The 17904-nt window shown below is 38.0% G+C and overlaps 1 protein-coding gene across 13 annotated transcripts in view; it reads right to left on the bottom strand.

Moving 5' to 3' along the window:
• CAMK2D (calcium/calmodulin dependent protein kinase II delta) overlaps window positions 1-17898 on the bottom strand; it is a 268565-nt gene extending 250667 nt beyond the window's left edge. For all 13 annotated transcript variants that reach the window (XM_025213353.1, XM_025213351.1, XM_006031684.3 and 10 more), the window contains exons 1-2: window positions 17828-17898; window positions 16898-16992 (exon numbers count right to left, since the gene is read on the bottom strand). In XM_025213353.1, coding sequence (XP_025069138.1) covers window positions 16898-16992; window positions 17828-17892 — 160 coding nt within the window. In that variant the 5' untranslated portion in view covers window positions 17893-17898. The remainder of the gene's footprint in view (window positions 1-16897; window positions 16993-17827) is intronic.
• Window positions 17899-17904: the final 6 nt, after the last annotated feature.

The raw sequence follows: 17904 nt of genomic DNA, 5'->3' as shown, positions 1-17904 counted from the left end.
CGAAAAACCCCCCCCCCCCCCCCCCCCCCCCCAGTCATTTGGCAACCTTTGTTTCCTGTTATTTGTTTCAAACACTGGAGCCAGCTCTTGACTTCTCATTATAATCCAAAGGATCTTTGAAAAATTAAAGAATCTGTGGAATTAGGGTCAACACAATAGACTGGCTGAAACCCGAGTAAATAGGAGAAAGGAGTTTTACTCACATTATTTAAAAGCCTGAGTCAGATACTACACTGCTGTGAACAAGCCTAGTCCCACTGACTTCAATGTTCATCTAAACTCGCTATGAATCTAGCTCCCAACTATTTAACTCAAACATGTAACTTCAGAAAATTGCTTTATTTGTAAAAGATTCAACCAAAACACACAGTCAAAGGCACAACACACAGTCAAAAGCCTCCCTTTCTCCTTCCCTCATCTAGCTTTAAAAAACTATCACATAAAATAACACAGCTGAATATTTCAATTCTATCGACTAGTTTAAAAATACAAGCAAAGACTGAAACCAAAACTATTAGGCCCCTTTGTACAACTAATATGGACACTTATTTTTCACCTTTAGAATTTTTTTCCTTATATTTGTGGCAATCTATTTCAAGTCTCCAAAGTCAACATGAAAGAGAGCACATTACAACCACTCAAAACAACTTGGATAATTTGATGACAGCTTTGACAGATCCCTCTCTCTTGAGCAGCATTTTCCTTTTAAATTAGCAAGGCATAGTTACTTATGAAAGCTTCAAATGTTCCTGCAATGCTCATCACTTAGCGATTTATCACCAAGAATCAATTTAACTAACGAGAATCAGACTACAGCATACTGACAGGCCATCTTGTTCAGCTTCTCCCTAGTAGGTTTCATCAGAGCATGAAAATTCTCCCCTCACTGACGATAAAAACCCCAAACCCTTACCTGTGCCCTGCCAAAACTCATATATCCACCATTTAACCAAAAAGGGTTTATCCTTCTTTGTAATTTGACTTCTATTCATGCATTTTTCTTTCAAGATTTAGTTTTAGCATCTTATTGATAGATTCCCTGCATTATTAAAATGCAGTGTTTTGTTCCTACACAAATGTTCCAGTAGCTGCTGTACAAAAATGTTCCAGTAGTTACTAGAACTTCAAGAATATGAAGTTACAGAAACATTTTTTTACTTTTTCTCACAAAGAAATATCAAAGACAACCCCTAAAAAAAGGAAGGTGATTGTTTCTATTAAAATATTGTTAATAAACAATTTAAATTATCTTCCTCTCAACTGCTATGGGACCTTTTCTCATATCCCACCCATGTCCATCGGCAGTCCATTACTGCCCACCAGTATCCTACTTGTCACTAGCGAAGATATATATAGATACATATAGATAGATATAGCTAGATAGATATAGATACATACATACACACACACACACATGCGCGCACACACACATGCATATGCCAACTGCCCATCAAGTATGACGGGGGGGTGGGCAGGGACTGCCCCACACTGCCACCACTTTGCTTCTGGCCCCGTGTACCCTCCCACCCCCGCCGTTCCACCCCGTGGCACTGCCACCGCCCACACAACGCAAAGTAAGAAACAATCCTGAAGCCACTTATGCATGTGAGGAACTTTAGAAATCTCACTAGTCACGTTGATCTACATTACTCGTATAAATAGTTGTGAACACACAATGATTCCCAAATTAAATACCACATACAATTAACTTTCTATCACCAGGGAGCAAGACCAACTTTCACAAACAGAAAAGTTAAAAATCACACTCCCAAGTCCACATTCCATAAGATGCCTGATTTTCCTCAGTCCCAAGCACCAGGAAGTTTTAGAGTAGAAGAAATTGTCACAGGTACAAACGAAGGTTAGGTGTCAAGTTACTAGTAGAAATAAGTGGAAATTAGGACTCTAAATGCAACTTTGTCTTTGAAATTGTCACCCTCAGGAATTCCAGGATGCCACTTGCTTAAGCATCTTTTAAAATGTTACCATAGCAACCTAGGTTTTAAAATCTTAGTGTAAACATAAAAATAATCAAATGAAATCATAAATCTGGATCTATCTATAGGCAGAGATATAAATAACATACACAAATTTATTTATAGAAAACAGTCACCAGCAATTGGAGAGCTTGGTGAGAAAACCTAAACATAAAGCATTTAATTGTAAGATAAGATCCAATATCATAAGAGTGAGTACAGATGCAGCTTTCGTTTAAATGAACAGTGAATTCATCTCCTATAAGCACTTGGTCACACTTTTGTCAGCTTTTTCTATAGCACTTTTCTTAAACACAAAAGCTCTTAAGTTTCAGAACTCAGAGTCAACTCAGAGAAATATTCCTCATTTAGCTTCATTTCATGAAATTATGTTCACAGAAGCTTCCACTCGACCTTGCTTGGAGGTGACAGTAGAAGAAGGTCATGGAAAGCTTTTGTGTCAAACCCTGAATTACATTTCTGCAATGGAAGCAGCTGCTCTTGCCTCTTCTGAAATAAATGTTCAGGAAAGGATAACATTATACACATGAATCATTGGCTAGGCAGATCAAGCCATTTAAACCATTTTTCAACACAATTTACTTGGGAAAGGGACTGAGTCTTCCTGCATGCTTCTATAGCACGTGGAACAATGGGGCTGAAGGTGACTGACCTCTGGGAACTACTGAGAGATAGCAATTAGTTTTAAGGTGAATAAATAGAAAATGAATGGAAAAAACTGAAAGGATGCTACTTGTGGAGTTATCCACTAGTTATCCAAAGGCTGGAGTTCTCTCTCTTGGAACCAACAGTGTCTCATAAAAATTGCTGGTAACAGCAAGTTGAAAGGTATTACAGAGGAGAATTAGAACACCATGCAGGGAGAATGGAATGACCACGAGGACTGCATGGGAGAAACTGGAACAAATAGAATTTTACAAATCACAAGGTCAGGTACATAGGGACTAATGGCAAGGAATTCTTGCTATAAACTGGGAAGCAGGTATCTTGAGGATGACAAATACCTTGGTGCATTCATCTGTTAGAATATAACCATGAATCAATGTGCTGCAGCCATGAAAATGTCAAATGCAATTCTAGAACACAGCAGGTGAGTTATTTCCACTAGGCATATAAAAGTATTAATGCCATGGTAAAAGGCACTTTTGAGACATCATCTGGAATGCTGACAGTTATTCTTATTCTGATCACCCATGTTCAAAAAAAGTTGAGTTTAAAATGGAACAAGTATGAAAAGGGCCACAAGGATGATCAAGGAGTGCAGAGCCTATTATAACAAGAGCTTGTAAAAAGATCTTGGCCTGTGTAGCAAACTGAAAAAAGCCAAGTTGGGAGATTTTTGCTCTCTATAAAACATTGGGGTCAATCTGAGAGAGGGAAAAGAAAATACGTTAAGATAAAGGACAGTATTGGCACATGAACAAGAAATAAAATATGGACAAACTTGGCTTCATCGATGCAAGATTATCAGCACCACTGAGCCCCAGTAGCCCTGACAGGTCAGCTACACTGTTTCACATACTTCTCCGAACAAAGTTGGAGGAAAGGGAAAGTAAGAAAAGGATATCCTTAAGACGGATAAAGAAAATGCTCTCTCTCACATCCGGTTATCGAGCCATGGAACACAGGAAGTTGTAAAGAACTTAACACAGAAGTATCAATTCTTTGATCTTTTATCTCAAGAATATTCAGATTTATCATTAATAAAAAGAACAAGTTTATGGAAGGAATAATTAACTTCATGATTTAGTATTTAAACTAGACTGTTAGAGACCAGATGAGATCACATACCCTCCCAGATGAAGCAATGGGACATGCAACAAGAAAAGAAATCAGGAATACTTGTAGTACAAAGGAAGTTCCTATCCCAAACATAGTAGCAGTTCTTCTGAACAAGATCTGATTAGAGAATTCTGTAAATGCCATGGAACAAATGCAATGTACATCAATCATCACTTCCTCACCACAATTAGCACAATATACAATTAGCAGGGGAGTGGATATGGTAGCAGATCTGCTGAAAATACTGAAGTATTTCTGTATCTGGGAAGATACCTCCAAGGTGTCCTCTATGTTTCTTTACATTTTTCTGACCACAGCAGGCTTGTGGCCACAACAACTGCTAGTGCACAGCTTCTTTCAAAAAAAAAAAAGCAACACATCATAAGACTACTAATGCCATTAATTCCTGAAGGAAATGTTCCTATTCTGAAGGAAAGGCAGAAAAAGTAGGGCAGGATGGCACCTTGGGCCAGGTACGGACATTACACTTTTACTGGTAAGTGATCAGAAAACAGTGTATACCCATAACACAACTGAAGCTCAGCATACAAAACTGATCTATACCTGTAACAAAACAGAACAGAAGTTTTGCACACACCAGCTGGTTTTAAAAAGGCGGAAACTGGCCTAAGATTTGCCCCCACTATCAAAGGGTGAATGTGTGCTACCTATCTAAACTATGTCACTTACAGAAAACCATGTAACTTAAAATAATTCCACCTAAGGCTTTTTAATGTATGTACCTAGCCTGAGAAACTAGTTCAGAGGGTCATGAGCTTAGACAGACAGCAACCTGCTCCATCAGATATACAGATCATTTCATTGTGGGGGAGAAAAAAAATGCTTCAACTCTTCCACTCTTCTACTAGAATTCAGTTTAAATGTCATAATTCTGCTGATGCTGGAAGACCTGTCAGAAAAGAGAGAGAGAGAACCATGCCTACCAGATCACTACATCTGCTCTGGTTCTTGATCTCCAATCACTCTGTGGCCAAAATGGTGCTGTATCCAAATGATGATAAAACACTCTTGTGTATAATACTTGGTTAAAAAAAAAAAAAAGGACCATATATCCAAACCTAGCAATGACAGCTGCAGTTGTACAAATAAAATTTTCCTGGATCTTGTAAATTTAGCACTAAAGAAGACTGTAAAACCTACTTAGACCTACTACACAGAGACATTTAATATAAGCTGTAATAGGGAACAAGAGAGATGACAAAAATGAGTAAATAATAGTATAGCAGATGAAAGGTTTTTTTGAAAGAGCATTGGAAATACAGATGCTGAAAAATTTACAGATCTTAAAATCTTTCCATTAAAGCTTTCTCTAATTTGGCTAAAAATGATTGACCATGTTAACCCCATTATAAACCACATTAATTTGTTTCTGTTTTTATTAAGCAATGTATAAAGTGTGGGTCTAAAACTACTTGACAATATTCTTTTAGGCCACGTCCACACAAGCATGGATGTTTGTCTCCCTGTGGACAAGAAACAGCAGCACATCTTGTGCTGCTGCTACTTGTCCCCAGGGAATGCCTGTGCCACATGCCCTCTGGCACATGGCAGGTTACCCCAGATGGGGTAGAGGAGGCGGAGGCCAGCACTGGGCTGGCCCCAGCAGCCTTACCTGGGGTCCTGGAGATCTCCTGGGGCTGCAGCAGTGGCAATCCTGCTGCTTGGAGCCTGGCCGGCCAGGTCCCAGTTTTGAGCAGCACATGCTGCCTCCCCCCCGCCCCCGGCCACACACACGTATGCGCCCCTTCACTTTTTTTTTTTTGCACAGGTTTTTTGACCCTTACCATATACCACACAGCTGCACTTGTCTGGACGTGGCCTTAATGGACAAAAAAGACATTAAATGGAAATAAAGGTCTGCTACATGAGTAATGGGAAAGTGGCACTGTACAAAAGATGTAAGCAATAAGCAAAAGAGCAAGAATCTTGACTTTGCAAGCCTGTTGTAATTAAACTATCCTTGCATAAGAAACTAAATAGGTAAACTGTAAAAAGACACAGAAAATAAAATAAGACAATGAAGTTACAATACCCCTACACCCAAAAGACAAATCTTTGTTTTCGTGACTCACTAATCCCTGTCATTTCATAAAGTGTCTTACAAACTCTCGGTCAAAACAGTATTTACTGAAGGTTGCTTTCTTCCTTGAAATTTACTCAACCCGTCAAGGCATTGAACATCTTGACACGCCATTTTAGAAAAGGAAGAAAGCAAATCTCAAAGCTAGGTTTAATCATCAAAGTTCAGTGGTCCTGGGAGCTGCCTTGCAGCAAATCAAAGCAATTTACACCATAGTAAAAAGTCTTCCCTGCAATGCAGTACTGCATTTACCAAGAACTTTTCAATGATACATGGCATTTTAGTTTACTACATGGATATAAATAACACTGCTTAATTCCTTGAAACATACAAATAAAGCCCATCAAATTTAGATCACTTCGGTAGAAATATGAGACTAAATGCAAAACACCAAACCCAAAAATTGTGATGGCCACTTAAAAACAATCCCGCAATAAATCTTCCAAACTAAAAGGTATCAACAAAGCACTAGCATGAGTTCTGATATGTAATATATGCAACTCCAAGGCTTCCCTTGCCTGATTAAATCACAAACTTATCTCCTGAAGAGGTTAAATTTTAAATGAAAGCTTAGGCTTGGCAAATCCCATCAGACTGTCAAATATGGATATTATGTAGGAACTCCATCTGTTCCTGCAGCTACATGAATATGCAATGTGACTGCTATTGGAACACCTGCATTTGCATTATGGAAAATTACAAGTAAGCAGTTTTTGACTATAATTAAATCAGGAAAAAAAGTTTTGAAAACACCTAAGAAGTACAACATTCCTTCCTACAAATTATGTTGATTTATGAACTTCGTGCATTGTGAGGTCACCTCCTTTGCAAGCTACATCACATGGAATGATGTTAATGACCATCTTCACAATAGCCTACATTTTGGTTATAATTTACAACAGCCAATATAGCTAATATATTTGCTTTTCAAACATAATTAAAAAGATCTTAAAGATTAGCCACTGTAAGAATGGTGATTTTATCCAGACTATCCTTACTTTCAGCCTATAGATATTAAGACCAATGATGTGAAAGATCCAGGTATTAGATGGTTGGGAGGTGGGGGAGGGGGGAAGGAGGGACGGGTAGATGCAAAACAAAAAGCTATTTCCAGAAAAAAACATGCTCCAGAAAATACATTCTTAGTTTCCTATCTGGGTAAGCAGAACACTTAGTGGGGAGGAAAGAAAGGACTTTTTGTCAACCCATAAGCCAAATTATTACTGATCAGTTTAAATATGATCAACAGAAAACAGATTAGAGGTGAATCTCATTTTTACAGGCAAGTGTGGCTAGTGTTAAATGACAGCTGGAATATGAAGAAATTCATAGTAAATGAATGCAGGATACTTCTGCTGGGAAGAGAGAATTAACAACACGTTGGTACAGTATTGCAAAAATTAAATTATATCTACAATTAGAAGCAGAACGTATTTTTACTTTTGACAACCAATATATACAGTGCTTTCTATTATTAATAAACATAGTTTTATTCACAATTCTGCGTACTTTGACTTCTTTAAAAAAAGAAAGACATGCCTAATTCTTCAAATTGTTTTTACTGCTCCCTGTGAAATGAAAGGTCAGGAGTTCACACAGTGGCAGAAGCAAAAAACTACCACAGATGACCAGATAAGACAAAGCTGACTTCTATCAAATGTAACCATCACTGGTGAACTGTTGTACAGATTCATCTCTAAAGAGCTAAGCAGGCCTTCACATTGGGACAGCTTTCTGTTTTCTTAAAATGATGACATGGTAGGTAATCTCAATTCCTTACATTACGAGCTGTTCCCCCACCCCCCAAAGTGGATTTTATTTGTAATTCTAAGTATGCACTTTAATTTTGGTATAAAAGAGAAATAGACTTGGGAGGGTTTACAGGTTTTTAAAACATGTAGGATGCCAAACTGTGAAAGGACTGGCTTTTCTACTCTGGACATTAAAATTCTAATCTAGATTGATCATTGCTCTTATTCTCATCACTGGAAAACCACTATGGCAGAGGTTCCCAACCCCTGGGCCGTGGCCTGGGAAGGGTTGGCGGCCACTCCGCAGTATGCTGGTCGCTTCCAGACTGCATTTTGCCAGTCCACAGTTGCTTCCAGTCCATGGTCATTTCTGGCCCGCAATCTAAAAAGGTTGGAAACCCCTGCACCTACAGTATGGGTCATAATTCAATACATTTGGCAGCTTCTGCTCAAAAAAGGGCCAGAATTAAAATAAAAATGTTACAAAAATCAGGACTGAGATGTATTAGCAAAATGCATGAGTGAAACATGCACAGTTTTTTACTTAATTACACTTAGCAAGAGCTAGGGCTTTCAATCAGCATTACTTTCATGAACACCAAATTCACTCAGAAACTAAATGCATTCTGTCAGAGTTGACTACCATACTTTTTTGGCAACATCCAAATAGATAAAATATAAATTAGAAAAGTTACAAAACCTTTAATGAAGAGGTTTCATAATGCATAAAATTACTGAACCTCCAAGCAAAGCAGAATGGACCTCCAAGACAAGCTGCATCCAGCAGTGGACCTAGGATTTTGAAAAAGGGGTTGTAGTCTGGCACTGTGCCTCTGGGGCTGGTAGGATGCAGCAAGCACTGCTGGTTGCCCACCTGACTTGGGAACAGGCAGGTTGGTTCTGGCATAATTGGGCCCTTAGCTCCAATGGACAGCAGGTATGGATGAGAAATTGAAGGGAGGTACAATCACACCATTGCACCCACCATGGAGTCACCACAATGAAGAAAATACAACTGCAGAGCAGACGGGGCTGCAAAGCATTGCTATGCTTTTCTCTACAATAAAAAGCCCACAGCATCCTACGTAAGACACCATCCACTCAAGGTGATATTTTGTAAAGAAAACTTCCAGTATACAAGACATTTCCAATATCAGTAAAATAAGACTAAGAGGTGCAAATACATACCCACAGTATTCATAAGAACAGATAAAACAGATTGGATTATGAGACTCTCCAATAAGAAACAAATGTTTCATTCCAGTTGAAAAAAAAAGGACTACCATCTTCAACAAAGAAAGGTATTCTGTATTTCCTTTTATACAGAAGTGAAGTAGTAAATCATCGTGCTTTTCCATGATTTGTTAATTCAAAAATCCCCACATTAGTCCTGAAAAGCATCTGACAAATATGAGGTAGCTGCATATGAAAAGGGATGCAGGACATTTAACACAGCACAGCACAGGTACCCAAACCTATATCTCTTAGGGTGTTCAAGTGAGGATGGTAAATGATTTAATATTTTTTCTTATATTTGCAATTAGGGCTGTGCGAAACAGCACCATTTCACTTCAACTTCTGTTTCGCTGAGACAGTGTTTCGTTTTTTAGTTTTGTTTCGAAAGCACTGTTCCATTTTGTTTTGTTGAAACTGTTTCACCCATAGGCTATAATGGGGAAGCACAAAACAGCCTATAACTTTGTCATTTTTTGCCTGATTCAGATGAAACTTGCAGGGATCATAGCTCCTTCTGAGGCCACCAAGTGTGCCAAGCTTCAAAGAGATAAATGCAAGGGTTTCTGGGAAACTATACCTCAAAGTCTAGACAGCAAAACTCGTGTCACGTGTGTGTTACGGCGCAGTGGGGTGAAAACTGCAGGGATGATAGTCCCTGCTGAGGCCATGAAACCTGCCAAGTTTCAAGTAGATAGGTACAGGGGTTTCTGGGAAACTGCACCTCAAACTGTTCAGAGCAAAACTTGTGTGAAGGCACAGAGAAAGCTCGGTTCAAACAATGCTTTTTATGCTGTTTTTCAGTCTCTCCCCCAGAGCACTGGGACTGGAAGGGACCTCAGGGAAGGATCACAGACACTGGCCAGCTACACCATCAATATCAGAGCAGTCCTTCCCCGCTCTTGACCCTCCCTTCTCCTTAGTTTCTCTTTAGCTGCAAGCAAGCCCAGCTTCGAAACTTGAAACATTTTGAAATGTTTCGACTGCCTTTGTTTTGTTTCAAGGCTGTTTCAAAGCCTTTCATTTCATTTTCGCTGTTTCGAGCTTGAAATTAGTCGAAATAGTGTCAAAACAAAATAGCTGGCGAAATTTCGCACAGCCCTAATTTGCATGTCTGAGCAAAATATTTGATCAACTTCCTTTTTTAAATGCCATTAGCATGAGACTGTTAAAACAGGTGTTCTTAAGTTACAAGAAGGCTTGCTTTTTTTCTTGCCCTTTACTAACAGCATCATTCAATCAGTTGGTGTGGAAAGGGCTTGGAACCATAAGGTAGAAATAAGACTAGTAAAAATAACTTCTACACACCAATGATCATGACTGAGAAAGAATAATGAATCACTATCCTTTGTATTTGCATATTAAACCTATGTCTTCTCTTTCTCATTAACATATTACTTTTATTTTCATTTTCAGTAACTTTGCCATTCTTAAAACCTAAGCAGAAAGGAAAAAAAAAACCCAGAAATTCACTCTACCGTTGCTTAGCAGGACACATGAGCATGTTATTTTTATTTTTCTAACAATGGGAAAAATGCATCTACAATAAAGCCAAAAGTGTTCTTAAACATAATTTAACAAAATAATTAAATGACAACACCTACTATTTACAGATGTGTAAATATATGAACAGAAACAATACTTCACAAGCACAGAATAATTATAGGGTTATAAGCTATAATTCTAGGGTGTTTACATTCATACAATAAATACTTTAATGTGAAAAGAAGATAAGAGTAAAGTTAATATTTCTCCTTTAGTTAGTTTCTGTAATAATGTTAGACTTCAAGGAAAAATGAATGGGATTTATAACGTCATTCTATGTTTTTTTAAAACAGTATTGCATATTTGGTAATTTGATCCTGTAGCTATTACAGACAATGGCAAAGCTCCCATTGACTTCAATGCTACAGACCTTTCAGAAGCAATGATTTTGAAACAGCACTTCTAAACTGCAATGGAAAGTGTGTGTGTCTTTGTGCCTCTACATGTTTATCACACTTCCCTGGAATTGCAGGAAGGAAGCTGTAATAATACTGGAATCAATTTCTCACTCTTGGAATTCTTTTTTCAGATGAGGTGCACACATCTTCTGTGCATGTCAACAGCAACAAGCTTTGACCACACACACAACAATGCAGGCAGCTTCAAAATGTAATATATGTAAGGTCTATAAGAGTATGAAACTGAAAAAGGAAAGAGAAGACAGAAGCTCCTTCCTTGGGTACAGCAGTACTCACAATGAAAAGGGAAAAATAAATCCTTTGCAAAGGAAAGGAGTATTGGCTTTATAGAAATGACATGAGATTTGCTACAAATAATGCATCTACCAGCTGCTAGGAACAGTCATTTCAATTCTAGCTTTAGATATTAAAATAAATTACTACCGCTCAACAATGAATTTAAGATTCTGTAGGCTCTCAGATAGCTTAGAAGCTCTTGGATATTTTTTCTAAAAATAAACCAGAAGCAGAGAAGCCCCAAACCTCCAAAATCCAAACAAGGCACTTCTGACTGAGATGCACAGAAAAACAGACCGTCTCTTGAAACTGACGCAGTATACTAACATCCCTTCAATTACAAAGTAAATGTTTGTTGATGGCCCAGTACAAAACCTCTACACACTCCTGTCTTAGAAGGCTTCTGAACAGACTCAAATTTTGAATGATTAGAAAAAGAAAACGTATCAGCAATCTACCTAGAAAAACAGAAAGTTTGCAAATGAATTCGTAAAAATGTCTGTGGTGTACCTATCCATCTCAGGGGACACAGCATACCTACATTTTGTATATGAGAGTTTTTATACATGAAAGAAAAAAATGTTACCAAATACAATTAACATTGTAAGAAACAGAACACGGCATTATTAAATGAACAAATGGCTTTGTTCCTCAACTTTTAATCCATGTACATACAAAACTAGTATCTACCTCAGTGAGAGTTAAGTACTCTTAAAGTTTATATGATCAGGCTTTATTTGGTTGTTGTGGGTTTTTATTTTTGTTTTTTGGGGGGTACAGGTATGACTATGAATAAAAACAGAATCTGTAGTTATACTAAAATGGCAGAAGTCCACAGTCTATTAATTTTCATGCTTCAGGGAGTAAAATGATCAGGGGCTGGGGTCAAGAAGAAATTTTGCCATGTAGAATATAGTGCTGGATTCCTAGGCATATTTCTACAAGGTTTTGGATTCATATGAAACACCCAGCTTTGGCAGAGACAAGATGCCTGAATAAACGGACCAGTGGTCTGGTAACATGACAAAACTTTTCCCTTTCTACCATGAAATACTGTGCTGAAAAATTCTCTTTATATGCTTCACATTACCGGTTGTCTCCCTACAGTATTGTAAATCACTTCAGGGATCACAAAAAATTTTACACAGACAGATTTAGACATTGTATCATTCTGTCCACATGGCAAAAGTCTGCACACTCTCCCATCAAATCGTTTTTCCAAGAAGGTAAGGGTGTCCTTTAAGCTTGGATACTCTTTTGGAGCTAGTCACAGGAATGCACAATTTGTCTCATTATCTCAGGCCCTGTATGGCACCATTTAATATAAAGCAAACAGTATTTCCCTTCCAAAAAAGAGAGAGAAGATACTGAAAGGATTTGGGAGAAGACCTGCTGAGAAAGATAATAAGCAAGCAGTCAAAGTCTCTAAAGTTTATTAAACATAATGGAAAGACTCTCATGGGCTTTGGTGTTCTTTGGTTTAGGGCTAATGGACAGAGAACTAGAAACCCCCAAGTGATACCTGCACCTTTCTTAATATAACTGTTTCGCACAGACAGCAGATGTCTATTCATGTTTCTGCTGCAACAATAAAAATGGTGGAGTGGTGTGAGGGGCTGCCAACTGACGGTCAAAATGAAAAAAGACCACCAGGAATTGGACTCTACCACCAACCTCTTTTCACAGAGGCAGCCAATGACTAGTATTTTTGGCAATTGCCACCCTAATGCAAATTTACATTTAGTGAAAAGCTGCACGCTACAAGAAATCTGTGAGCAAACTGATTTTTTTTTCAGTGCAATTACAGAGATTGTCAGAAATCTTAACAAAATGTCTCATATTATTTACTTATTGTCCATGAACCACAGACACTGTAGCTGAAGACTAAGGACTCAATCCCTCAACACAATCTACAAAAGCAGGAAGATCTGTCTGAATGAAGTTAATTGTAGGAACAAGGCCAGAAAACCAAAAAGATTTGTAAATAAAAAGTATTTAAGAAAATGAGGTGTCTAATTTTCTTAAATGTTTTTTTTATTGGTTTGGCCTAGTCAAGAAACACATTTCGAAGAAGCACAATTTATTCATCCTGCTATATAGCCACAAAGAGCTCTAAACAAACACTCAAATCACACTTTAATAAAAAATAACTGGACATATAAGAACCCTCTGTATAAGATGAAGCAACATAAAAGACAAATGCAGCAAAAATATGCTCTTCTTTTCTTTTTTTTTTTCCATAATGCTTGCTCACTATCCCACTTTCCTTTGAAGGCAAGTCATACATGCTTTTGTCCATCTGTGGTATATTCATGTAGGCAAGCTTAGTTAGAATGCACGCTTCTGGTAATGAAAGCCTACTGTTCTTTTTCCAACAACCCGAATTAAATTTACTCTTCCCTGAAAAGACTACAATTTCCAAATGAAGCTTGTAATATGAATTCTGAAACATAAATATTAAGTAACATATAGCTAACAAATGTTATTGCTAAAGTAAATTGTAATGATTACTATTATTTGTTATTCATATTATGCTTGTATTAGTATTTCAAATTAACAAAATAGCAGAAAATCCCAGAACTCATAAAAGACAGCATGTCTTTCTTTTTTTTTAATAATACAGCAAACCATGTAAATTCACATCTCTTTTTCATAGTATTACCTTATTTCAACAATAGTAGTTTTTTTTATTGAAGTTTAGTTAGCAGTGTGATAAATAGGCATATTTCAGGTATAAGAAATAATTTGTCATCAATCTGAAAATCAAACTGTTCTGAGAAGCAGGGATGACGGTTAACATATATTGTTATAAATTGTTATAACATGTTATATTATTATACAAAAATGGCCATGAATAAAAAGTGGTAGAAGCAGAAAGTGTTGGGGAAAATGGGTAAACAAGCCACCAAAAAGACATGCACCACTGTATGTACAGGAGTCTTTTAAAAAACTTTTTCTGTAAAAAAAGTTCTATTTTTTATGAAAACTAGAGAGAGAACACATTTACCAACAACTCGCTGTAACCAGATCAGTATCTTGCACTGGGCGAATGCGACTGCTCAGATAAGTTCAAAGAAAATACATGTGGGGGGCAAGTGCTGTTATGACTGAACAATACTAATAGAAACCCACGACTGAGAATGAAAGCGTCTTAAATTACTGTTAATAAATAACTCTTTTTAACAAAGAAGGTACATTTCCCCATATTATTTGCTGAAATCCCTTTTAAAAATGTTTCAGAAAAAGGCCTGCTACATACAATGTGAATTTAGCTAAACTACATCAATGAGAGCCAGTCACTAGAAGGTATATTTCCCTCACAGCAGAGGGTCTTGTGTGTACTCTCTACAGACAGATGAAGCTCATTTTATGAAGTGTCCTTTAGATTTACAAAGACAAGAGCAGACTACATGACTTCAAGCACCAGATAAATCTATTAATTATAGTAAGAACAGATGAAAAGAAATTGCTCCATCTCACAATGAAAAATATTATAAAAATGACAGATAAATAATGTTACAATTTTAAGTAGTATCTAAACTGTAATCTATAAATTATTATCATATCAGTCATGATAAAATATATTGCAGTTTGATGCTCTTCAGTGTATAGCTTCTGTGCCATAGGAGACAACTTTGTAGATAGACACACCATAACAATGTTTTTAAATATACTAGAAATTACAAATGCTTAAAGTCCTTATTAAACTCTGCCTTAAAGTAATACCCTTATTGATTACCCTGGAATTATCTACCTGACAAAATAGACTGAGTGCATGTAACTTTACGGATATGTGCAAATGGACATATTTGTGTATTTGTATATCGGCGTGTGTGTACACACCAAAATGTAAGGGAATTATTATATACACAGCTAATGTCACGATATGAAGCACAGAATTGAAAAAGAATTGGCAAGCAAAACATCCTGGTGGCAATTTTTGGTACAAAGCTCTGCAGGCAGTGCTAGAAAGACAGTACTCCCCATGGTACTCATTTACACCCACTGATAACACATCATGTATGCACAAGTGTCCCTACAGAAAATGAGGTGCTCACAATCATTATCCAGCTCTAGAGTTTAATTCCACCAAAAACAAGGGAATTAGGTTCCGAATTCCTAGAAAAAGCAAGAGTCCAAAATCTGTGTGCAATTTTGTTGCATTACATATATGGGCTAAACTCATCATGGTATAATTCCATTCAATCTAAAAGTTACACCAGGAATAAACATGGTCTCATACACAAAACTGTAAGGAAAGTATAAAACAGAAGCATTTACTTCAGACTGCCTTGACTGGAGTTTAAGGCAGTCTTGGCAACCTTAATACAGTTTCTTCAATATATTTTTAAAGAAACTATAAATGCAATATATGTAAGCCTTAATTCATTAACAAACTGATCCTGACCTTATTAGCTCTCAATCAAGAGTCATAAAAAACGTAAAATATTTTGTAACTATCAGTATTTTGCTTATTGTACTTTTAAATTTCCAAATAAACAACTTATGGGGGGGTGGAATCAAAATCAAAATCTGTTTTAAGAAAAACAGTGAAAAACACATCTCAAATCATGTTATTAATATTCTTAACCATTTAAAGCAAACCATAACAATGACCGGAGATTAGCTCAAAATATGGTTTTAAAAAGCTAAGGAAAAAAATAATTCTCTCACATTATAACCTGTATACCTTTCTCTCACATTATGAACTTGAGGTTAAATATTCAGTATAAAGGGAAAAGTAAACTTTTACAGTCCTCTACTGAACTAAAAACTAGATTATAGAATGGAAAACTTGAAAGACCCTCTCCAGTTAGAACAGCAATAAAAGTTAACAAGTATGTCATTGTAAGTAAAACTATGTATATTTTTTAAGTTAATAAATGTTATCAGGTTGCTGTCCATCTGCAGCATTTCCTTCATATAAAGAGTAAACCTGGCCATATTACACACTGACAATGTTAGTTCATTCATCTCCGTGTTCATCATAAAGGCATAAATTCACATGAAAGTGCAGATAATGTTGACAGAGAATAATCCTTAATCCCCAACATCCTACTACAAGTACTTTAGTGTGGATTTATCAAGGCACAAACATATCACCAGAAGGCCTACTTTCAGCAGTCCTAACACATGGTAAGCCCATAGTTTTTCCAATATACTATGAACACCTATCTACTGACTGCACATACAGCCATAAAATGCATACCCATGCATACATAAGAAAAAATATAAATAAACGGGTTAAGCATTTGGATTATAGCAGTGATAAAGCACTTCATAAAATTATGACTAATCCACTTCTTCTGTAATACACAATACTGCATGTGTAGTTGATCACATTTTTCTCTGAAGGCGTTCACTGTTAAATATGCCTCGATGAATTAAGTTCATGTTTAAATACAGTGAAAAATGAGATTCAATTAAGCTCTGACCTATTTTTTTTTCTACAAGAGCTACGGCAAGAACTTATTTTATCAAAAACTAAAAAGAGGAGGAAAGCCAGACCGATATTCAAACTTGTCTGTATGCAAAACTGAAAGCAAAAGGGTTTGTTTTTTTTAATTGCCTCAGAATCCATCCATCTTTCCTGCTAGCATGCTAGAGAAGCACTCTCATAAATACAGTCGGTCAGCAGAAGGGAAAAATCTAAGCGGCATGTTAGAGAAATGGAAGACTAAAAAATTAAGACACAAGGGGAAGGGGTTCACATAATGCTATTTTAAGCAAAAAAACCAAGGACCGGGGAGAGGGTGGGGAGACACTGAAAATGCTGGGTTGAAATATACCCACCCCTAGCAGAGAGCTTTTTGGTGTTGATAATTTTGGCAGCATACTCTTGTCCTGTGGTAATTTTCATGCATCTTCTCACCACTGAGAAAGCTCCCCTGCAAATGAATAACCAGACAAGAATCAGTCATCCTGGATAAAGACTCAAATCATTTCAATGCTTTCCCTGCCTGGAATGAAATGCTTGGAAAGAGACAGGAAAATGACTAGGACAAAAAAAATGGCAATCACCACAAATTTGATAGACTGCGACTGGAAGAAATGCTCTTTCAAGTGGGGGAGCCCAAGTCCCATCATTGTCAGTACGCAGTTCAAGTCCTGTTTCAGCGGAGGGGGCTCACACACATAACCATGCATCTTTCCCCCCCTCTTCCCTGACAGGCAGCAACATAGTAATCAGTGGGAAACCACCGCCACCAAATAAGCTCTCTGAACATGGCGATTAGGTCGAAATGGGTATCGGGAGCCGAGCCCACTAGCGCGGCTAGCAAGAAAGTCTTGATGCCCCCCGCCGTGACACTGCCCAGGAGCCTTAGCATCATTGCATTGCCATCTGCCCGCCCAGGCTCCATGTTTCAAGGCCAAATGGGATCCGGGCAAGGGCATACCTCCAAATCATTGGGGGGCTCCCCAATGCGAGGCAGGCACTGGGAGCCCAGGGCCCTGTGCATGTGGGCGGGGGGGGGGCTCGTGCCACGCACCTCTCTGGACCTGACAGAGCAGAGGGACAAATAACCCCTTCTCACCCCGGGGCTGAACTTTCCTTCTCGTGGGGTGCCCCCCAAGCTGCCGTCTGGATGGAGATGGAGCTGACCCCCAGCCAGGTGCCGTGCAGAGACCCCTGCATGCCCCCCCTTTGACCTGTCACCGCCCTAATTCACTTCCCTCCTGCCCCACGCGCCCCCTTTCCCCCCCAGCCCCAGCCGCTCTTACTTCCCGAGCTCCTCGAAGAGCTGGTACTCGTCGGTGAACCTGGTGCAGGTAGTGGTCGAAGCCATCGAGAGGCCGGG

This window comes from Alligator sinensis, unplaced genomic scaffold (assembly GCF_000455745.1).
Source record: "Alligator sinensis unplaced genomic scaffold, ASM45574v1 scaffold563_1, whole genome shotgun sequence".
NCBI lineage: Eukaryota > Metazoa > Chordata > Crocodylia > Alligatoridae > Alligator > Alligator sinensis.
This window is presented reverse-complemented; position numbering and strand designations above follow the sequence as displayed.